At 43.7% G+C, this 8,166-nt stretch overlaps 1 protein-coding gene across 1 annotated transcript; it reads left to right on the top strand.

Annotated features, from left to right (window-relative positions):
* Positions 1–302: 302 nt before the first annotated feature.
* Positions 303–918, top strand: LOC308166898 (peptide YY-like; the record flags this gene model as incomplete). The annotated part of the gene is made up of 2 exons (XM_080541223.1): positions 303–463; positions 798–918. The coding sequence occupies 2 exons, from the start codon at positions 303–305 to the stop codon at positions 916–918; spliced, it is 282 nt and encodes a 93-aa protein (XP_080397349.1).
* Between the last annotated feature and the right edge of the window lie 7,248 nt (positions 919–8,166).

The raw sequence follows: 8,166 nt of genomic DNA, 5'->3' as shown, positions 1-8,166 counted from the left end.
AAAGGAAATATTATTATTTGTTCAACAGTGTGTCTAGATAAAACTCTGATTTAGTTAGTCTATGCAAGGAATTAGGGGTCACTTCCAACTCTTTGGTCCAAGGTATATCATTCAGTATGGTCTATGCTATGGGTATTATTGTTCATAAAGAGCAGTGTTTGGTACTGTACATGGATTATGGAGGTGTTGTATTGTGGACAACACCATGAATGAGCGCACGATGATGAGACATTTCGTTTTTCTTATTTGATGTCTCTCTTTCTACACGTTCCGGGCGTCAGATGCGCTATCCTAACGCAGCGATGTCTCTGGGCATGCTGGCCCTCTGCTCGCTGGCCTGCGTCTCTCTGGTGGCCGGGTACCCGTCCCAGCCTGCCAGCCCCAGAGACGGCGCCCCGGAGGAGGACATGGCCCAGTACTACTCCGCGCTGCGACACTACATCAACCTCATCACACGACAGCGGTGAGTTTGATCTGGAGATAAGAGAGCATTCTTCAGATAAAGATATTATCTTTGTTGTTGTTGTTGTCTCTGTGACTACTATTTTAATCGATACATTTTGTATTGAAAAATGCATTTATGGCACACATAATGTGTTTGAATAAGAAAGTAAAGTGGTAGACCACTCCTAATTGTTACAGAAAAAGTAGGGCACCGTTGATGAGATGTAGATATTCTGGACTTTCACGTGACGTGTACTGTAAGTATGTTTGAGTGAAGCAAATGCTTGCAGAACTGGACTAACAAATGGTTGCCATTGCAGTATGGATATATAGTATTTTCCTGCATCTCACAGGTATGGGAAAAGATCCAGCCCTGATACTGTGTTCTCAGATCTGCTGATGAAGGAGAGCACGGAGAGCATCCCACAACCCAACTATGGGAGGTGGGTGACCCAGGGTGACAAAGTGCAGTAAGATTGTTATATCTCCCCTCACTAGGATAAGATTATATCGGATATCTGTTAGAAGCATTTGGTGATAAGAATCAGTAATTACTTGTGTAATGTGCCTATGATTTGACTCATTGCCATGGGTGTGGTATTATATTTACACAATATCTTGAACTGCAATATACTTGTGTGCTACTTGCATGGTTACAGTTGCCTACCATACAGTGTATAGGTTTAATCAACACACTCACATGAGTCAGTGATTTTCCTGTGTTACTCTCGATAGATATGAGGACCTAGTGTGGTGATGCCAGTGTGTCACTGACCTTCAAACCAATGATTCTCAACACGTTGCCTGTTTGTTACACACCGCCTCTACCGTGTCTACACAGCGCCATGGCTCTGCCTCCCCCTAGTGGACATCTGCTGCATGTAACCACCTCTGTGAAGCTATTATTCATCAAACAGTATTGTACATCTATTACTATTGACTCAATGATTGCATACGCTGTAAACCAGTGGTCTCGAAGTCAATTACTGAAGGGCTAGGTAGTTTGTATGTTTTTATTCTAACCGAGTACTAACACACCGAAACAAACTAATCAAATAATCATGGTTCTCAACTAGGAGATTGTGCTGTACATAACTGGAACATAGACATACTGTACACACCGGCCCTCCAATAATTGATAAGGAGACCACTGCTGTAAAACAATAAGTATGTTTAATACATTACATTTATCATATAAAGAATGTCGAACCATGCTTTCCATGCTTTTTCCTCTTTAAATGCATCCAAAATATTGAAATACATCCATATTGTGCTGCATTAAAACTGTTGACAGTCTTTTAGAAGTCACATAAGAATTCACTGAGCTAAACAGTTCACTGAAAAGTTCATCAGTGTTTTTTGTCAATCAGTTTGGAAAGAGATACAGCTTTCTGAAAGAAACCTGTTGGAAATAAAAGCTCTTAATAGGTTGAATGCACTAGTAATGGGTTTAAAGTGATTTTAATACACTAGTAATGGGTTTAATGTGAGTTTAATGCACGAGTAATGGGTTTAATGTGAGTTTAATGCACTAGTAATGGGTTTAATGTGAGTTTAATGCACTAGTAATGGGTTTAAAGTGATTTTAATACACTAGTAATGGGTTTAATGTGAGTTTAATGCACTAGTAATGGGTTTAATGTGAGTTTAATGCACTAGTAATGGGTTTAATGTGAGTTTAATGCACTAGTAATGGGTTTAAAGTGATTTTAATACACTAGTAATGGGTTTAATGTGAGTTTAATGCACTAGTAATGGGTGTAATACACTAGTAATGGGTTTAATGCACTAGTAATGTGCGTTTAATGCACTAGTAATGTGAGTTTAATACACTAGTAATGGGTTTAATGTGGGTTTAATGCACTAATAATGGGTTTAATGTGCGTTTAATACACTAGTAATGGGTTTAATACACTTCCTACAGCTGAATGAGAGCAAGGGGGAAATCCCCCTCATCGGCAAATCCACCGCCATCACTCAGCTCAGTACCAACATGGGAAGCCTATCCACCCTTGTCAGACCACATGTCAAGAACCTCGGTGTCATCTTTGACTCCGAGCTCAACCTTGACCGACAAGTGAGCTCCGTGGTGAAGTCATGTTTCTACCAACTACGCATCATAGCCACGATCAAGTCCTTCCTCACCCCCAGTGACCTGAGGAGGGTTGTCCTCATGCTAATCTCATCAAAGCTCGACTACTGCAACTCACTCTATGCTGGACTTCCTGATAAGACCATCTACCGCCTGCAGCTAGTCCAAAATGCCGCTGCCAGGCTGGTGTCAGGCACCAAAATGAGGGACCACGTCTCCCCTGTCCTCATCTCCCTTCACTGGCAATGAACGAATGAATGAATGAATGAATGAATATGAATTAATTAATTAATAAAGACCATTCATTCATTCAACAGTCTCGCCCCACCCTACATCAAGGACCTCCTGGACCAGTCTTCCACCTCAAGGCCCAGACCCAGGCTCAGGTCCGACGACCAACTCAGCCTGAGGGTCCCACGCACCAACCTCAAGAGGAAGGGTGACCGTGCCTTTGCGGTGATGGCACCGACCCTGTGGAACACGCTCCCTTCTGACATCAAGTTTGCCCCCACTCTGGACACCTTCAGAGCCAAGCTAAAAACCCACCTCTTTGTCAATGATGTTCCCTAATAGTAGAGGCTGTTAACAACTTTTGACTTCAGTTCATGCAACAAATGTCCCCTTTGGCATGCAAGTACCTTAGGGTGATAGAAAAACTTTTATCCAAAGACACAAGTGAGATCTGCTTTTTTTTCAAAATGGCCGCCAACAATACATCAGAGCCCATTGGCAATTACCACACCCCATATTTGCTACTGTTATAGCTATAATTACAAATTTGGTGTCAAACTGTACATTTGTGGGGCCAGGGAATCCAATTAAATAGGTTTTAAGGATGAAAACCCAATAGTTTTCTTCTTAGCATGACAATCTGGGGTAAAATATGCAAATTCCATAAAAAATTAAGTGTCATCAAGGTGATTTTCCAAATATTTTATTTTAAATTGTTTTAAGAGGTCCAGTTACTTGCATAATATTACATGTGTCTTTTAGTAGCATTATATTTAGACCAATCAGGTGCAACCTAAGCAAACCATGGAAGGATGTACGGTGCAAACACATCTGTAAAGTAGTGTCCAATGGTCACGGCACTTCCAGGACGAAGCATTTGGACAAGCACAGCACCATCCAGCACAGCTGCAGTTGTCACTGGTCTGTGGTTTTGGAGTTCTCTGGGAACAATGCAATCTAGAATCTCTAGGCTCCATGATGCATTTTTCCTGTCAGAGTGAGTAAAGGTGGATGAGTGAGTGAAGGTGGATGATTGAGTGAAGGTGGATGGGGAGAACTTTCATGTGAGAATACTGCCTCATTGGTTTTGTGAACAGAATGAACAGCCAACAAAAGTTGGGTCACTTTTGCTTGTTGGTCCTTCACAATAGCCACTTCTGATTTGTTGTGTGGTTGGGAAAGTGGAGCCATGAACAACTTCAGCTTGGTGTGGTATGGGAGCAGTGAATGCCTCTTCTTGGGACCTGACCTGCTTATCCACAAACACTGTATCGTTTCATTCCGATGTCCTTCACCTCCCTTACATTGTCGATCACATAGTCGAATAGTACCTAGTACTGCAAATCAAGACTACCTGCCAATTTGAAATAAATCAGAAAATTACGTTGTGTAGACAGCTTGAAATGTTGGATACTGTTCATGGTGCCTCTGTTCTTCTGACTTCTTTGTACCCTCAAATTCCTGGACTAGGCGTGCCAGCTCAAGGCGAACAATCTGCTCTCCGTGAACTGTGTCTCGGTCATCCAGGTTCTCTATGACGCCACCATGACTCTTGAGCCAATCAATGAGTTGCTCATGCATCTGGTCATGAGGGATCATGGATAATGCTCACCTTGACTTCTGCCCTATGAAGTGACCACTTTGGAACTCCACAAACAGAGCAGGATGTCGCTCTTCTAGTGTTGCCATATCGTGGAGATGGATGGGCAGGTTCCGGGCATAGTGGGTAGGATCCAGTGCAAATACCCATGGCATCAGCGAATCAAGTGTCTCCATGTAGAGGGAGAAGTTTGCTGAGTGACAGGACGTGACAAACTGACACAAACTTACTTTAAAAAGTACTGTATATGAAACACTAGGAAAATGTGGAAGAGCTGTACTCTTGACTAAAGAATATAATAATTGGTTAAAGGAGTGAATGTGACTTGAACATGTCTTACCTGAAGAATGAGAAGATCCAGCTCCATGGACATGAACCAGTAATCTGCTTGGGGCTGTGAGGCACACTGCATCTTGAGCCATTCATCAAAGGGCAGAGGGATGAGGCCCCTTAGCTATTCATTGTCATTTGTTGCCTCTCCACGTATTGATCATATGCCTGCTTCATGAACACATAGAGAGCAGCTACAGACACCTGATGCATGTACCGGGCTCTGCAGATGTGGTGAGCACCAATGAAGGACTGAGCTTTGCCACTAGTTGAGATACCACTGTTGGTAAGCACTGGTCCATCCACTGCCTTCCAGCCAGTCTCCAGACACACTCCACAGCATCTTCTCTGTTTGCATTGGCCCCAATGTTACCAGGAAAGAATCCTCACCAAGCTCTGTCTGGGGGAACTTCCACTGAAGTTTATTGGCCAGGGTGCACAGTGGTTGATCAGCTACCATGACTGGTGTCTGATCTGGATTTAGATAATTCAAGGTTCTCTTTCCCTAGAAGGTTTCTGACTCTCTCCAGCCACTGGTAACCTTCAAGGATGTTGATGAGAGGACGGGAGGCTGGATGAGGATGGCTGTTGGTATTTAGGGCAGGTACATACAATACCTCATCAGTTGGCAGTGAAACATCTAGATCCATGGTTGTGTAGCAAGCTGTCAAGGTTTTCACACCCTTCTTCCCCATCATAGCTGGATCTAGGATGTCAGTGAGAAGTGGCTCTCTGAAGAGAAGTGCTGCTGAATGCTGATGCATGTTCCATGGAGGGCTGATGCTGCTGTTGTACCACACCAATCTGTTCCCAGTGATTGATCACTGAATTGGCGATGTATGTGCTGTATATTTCCAAGCGGTGACATGACACACATAGTCCTCGATTATGCATGGCCTCCACCAAATGTCTGCTGCCAGTTTGAAGGTGTAGTTTCATTGCCAGATATAGCCATGCTGGCGTTTCCTTCTCTTTTTTATGCTGAGAAACACTGTCAGGCTTCTTGGATCTGTGTCTTACGGAGTTGAAAATGATTTGCTGCCCAATGGATGTTGCCTCCTGGGACTTCTCAGGTCCAGGAGGTGGCTGATCAATACCTGATCCATCAAGAAGCATGTGTAGGAATGACCTTAGCATGGGAGGGATCGGATCTGCTTCACAGAAGTTTGAGAAGAAACCTGTAAAAGCCTGCTTCATGGGGAGATAACATTAGAAAGGTCTGTAATCAATAACAAAGTTATACCAACCTCATGTGTTCATCTAAAATTTCTGTCATCTCAACATTTTTGTCACATCTGGAACATTTGTCACAGCCACTGGTACACATTTGGCGCTTTTCCATCAGCGGCCCGGGTCGCTTCGGCTCGGTTCGGGTCGGGTCGCTTCGGCCCGCTTTTGAACAGTTCTGGTTTTCCACTATACACAACAGACCAGGAACGAGTAGGAGGAGTAGGCGATAGTAGGCGGAGTTACGCGTCATAAAAGCGCGCCATGGTGGTGACGTATATTTTCACAAGACACAACACAGCCACAACAACAGCGACATGGAGGAACTTGAAGCTATCGTATGCCTTTTCCTCGGCATGTGGTATATTATTAACCGTGTTTTTTTGGAGAGAAAGAGAAAGAGAGAGAGGAAGCTATGTACACATAATAAAGTCATGTTTTTTGAACCCTTAAAACCACTGCCTTCACTTGTCTGCTTTTTGAACTGTAGTATCATTGTGTGCCGTGTTATTCACGGACAAACACGGTGCCCGGAGGCACCCGTTGCAGGTTAATAACTTCGGTTTACCGTGGGTTAGGATAACAATTCCAACGTGTCCGGATAGGGGAGAGGACAGGGAATCTGAAACCATTTGAATGGTGTCGATACGACACTGTTATCACGGTCTATGACACAGCGCAGAGCGAATTCCCTGGTAGAAATTGTCTGTCCCCCCGCTGATATCCTCCATGACGTGCTGCTGCTTAGAGCAGCGGTGAACTCCCGGTAAACGGAGGCACCCTTTGCGGGTTAATAACTTCGGTTTACCGTGGGTTAGGATAACAATTCAAACGTGTCCGGATAGGGGAGAGGACAGGGAATCCAAAACCATTTGAATGGTGTCGATCCTACACTCCTATCACCGTCGACACAGCGCGGAGCGAATTCCCTGGTAAAACGTTTCTCTCCCCCCGCTGTCAAAGGGAGTTTGAACCAGCAGGCGCGGTGCTGCGAGCAGCAGCGAGTGAACTCCCGGTTCATTGAGTTTACGGTTAAAAGCATAAGTTCTCGGGGTGTCAGCGCGGTGGTTAAGGGCTCAAAATGACCGTATACCGATGGTGAAGTTAGCAAAGGAGTATTGTGTTTGTACCACCTCCATAGCCGATGTTATTCACGGGCAAAGACGGTGCATAATAGCGATTTTTGTGTTATGCTTGTTGTAAATAAAAGTTCTATGATGCATTGAAATGACATTAAACTAAGGTAATACGATGGTCAGCATAATTTTTCAAATCTTTATTAATAAGCTATTACAGAAACTGTAGTGACATTTTCCAAGAGCGAATGTGGTATTTAAAGATGGCGGTTAGCGAAAAAAATCTATGAACATGGGATGACGATTTCCATTGACCAATCAACGGTGTGCAGCGTCACACGTCACACGAAGCCTGGCAAAAAGGTTCCGGGTCTAAATTTGGTTCCTGGTTAAGAAGGGTAGCTAAAGAAGCGGCCCGAACCGAGCCGACCCGGGCCGAACCGAGCCGACCCGGGCCGGCAAATGGAAAAGCGCCAAAGAAGCAGGCCAGCCCGGGTCGACCCTGTAATGGAAAAGGGGCTATAGACTTGCTTAGGTTGCACCTGATTGGTCTAAAAATAATGCTACTAAAGGACACATGTAACATTATGCAAGTAACTGGACCTCTTAAAACAATTTAAAATAAAATATTTGGAAAATCACCTTGATGACACTTAATTTTTAATGGAATGTGCATATTTTATCCCAGATTGTCATGCTAAGAAGAAAAGGATTGGGTTTTCATCCTTGAAACCTATTTAATTGGATTCCCTGACCCCACAAATGTACAGTTTGACACCAAATTTGTAATTATAGCTATAACAGTAGCAAATATAGGGGGTGTGGTAATTGCCAATGGGCTCTGATGTATTGTTGGCGGCCATTTTGAAAGAAAAGCAGATCTCACTTGTGTCTTTGGATAAAAGTTTTTCTATCACCCTAAGGTACTTGCATGCCAAAGGGGACATTTGTTGCATGAACTGAAGTCAACGCGCTATATTTTGATCTAACAGCCTCTACTATAAGTCAACTCCTTATTTGTTGTGAAATGTATGCCTTGAGATGTACGTTTAAGTCTTCTGTGTCTGATTGCTTTCTGTGTTCCTTGTCTTTGTCTTTATTTGTTCCTTTACCCGGGCTGCGCCCCAGGCCGATGTAAAAGTTGGATGGGGGGCGCATTATAAATA

Source organism: Nansenia antarctica (genome assembly GCF_963989245.1).
Source record: "Nansenia antarctica genome assembly, chromosome: 10".
NCBI classification, from domain to species: domain Eukaryota; kingdom Metazoa; phylum Chordata; class Actinopteri; order Argentiniformes; family Microstomatidae; genus Nansenia; species Nansenia antarctica.
The sequence above is the reverse complement of the archived record's forward strand: the minus strand, read 5'-3'. Positions and strand labels throughout refer to the sequence as shown.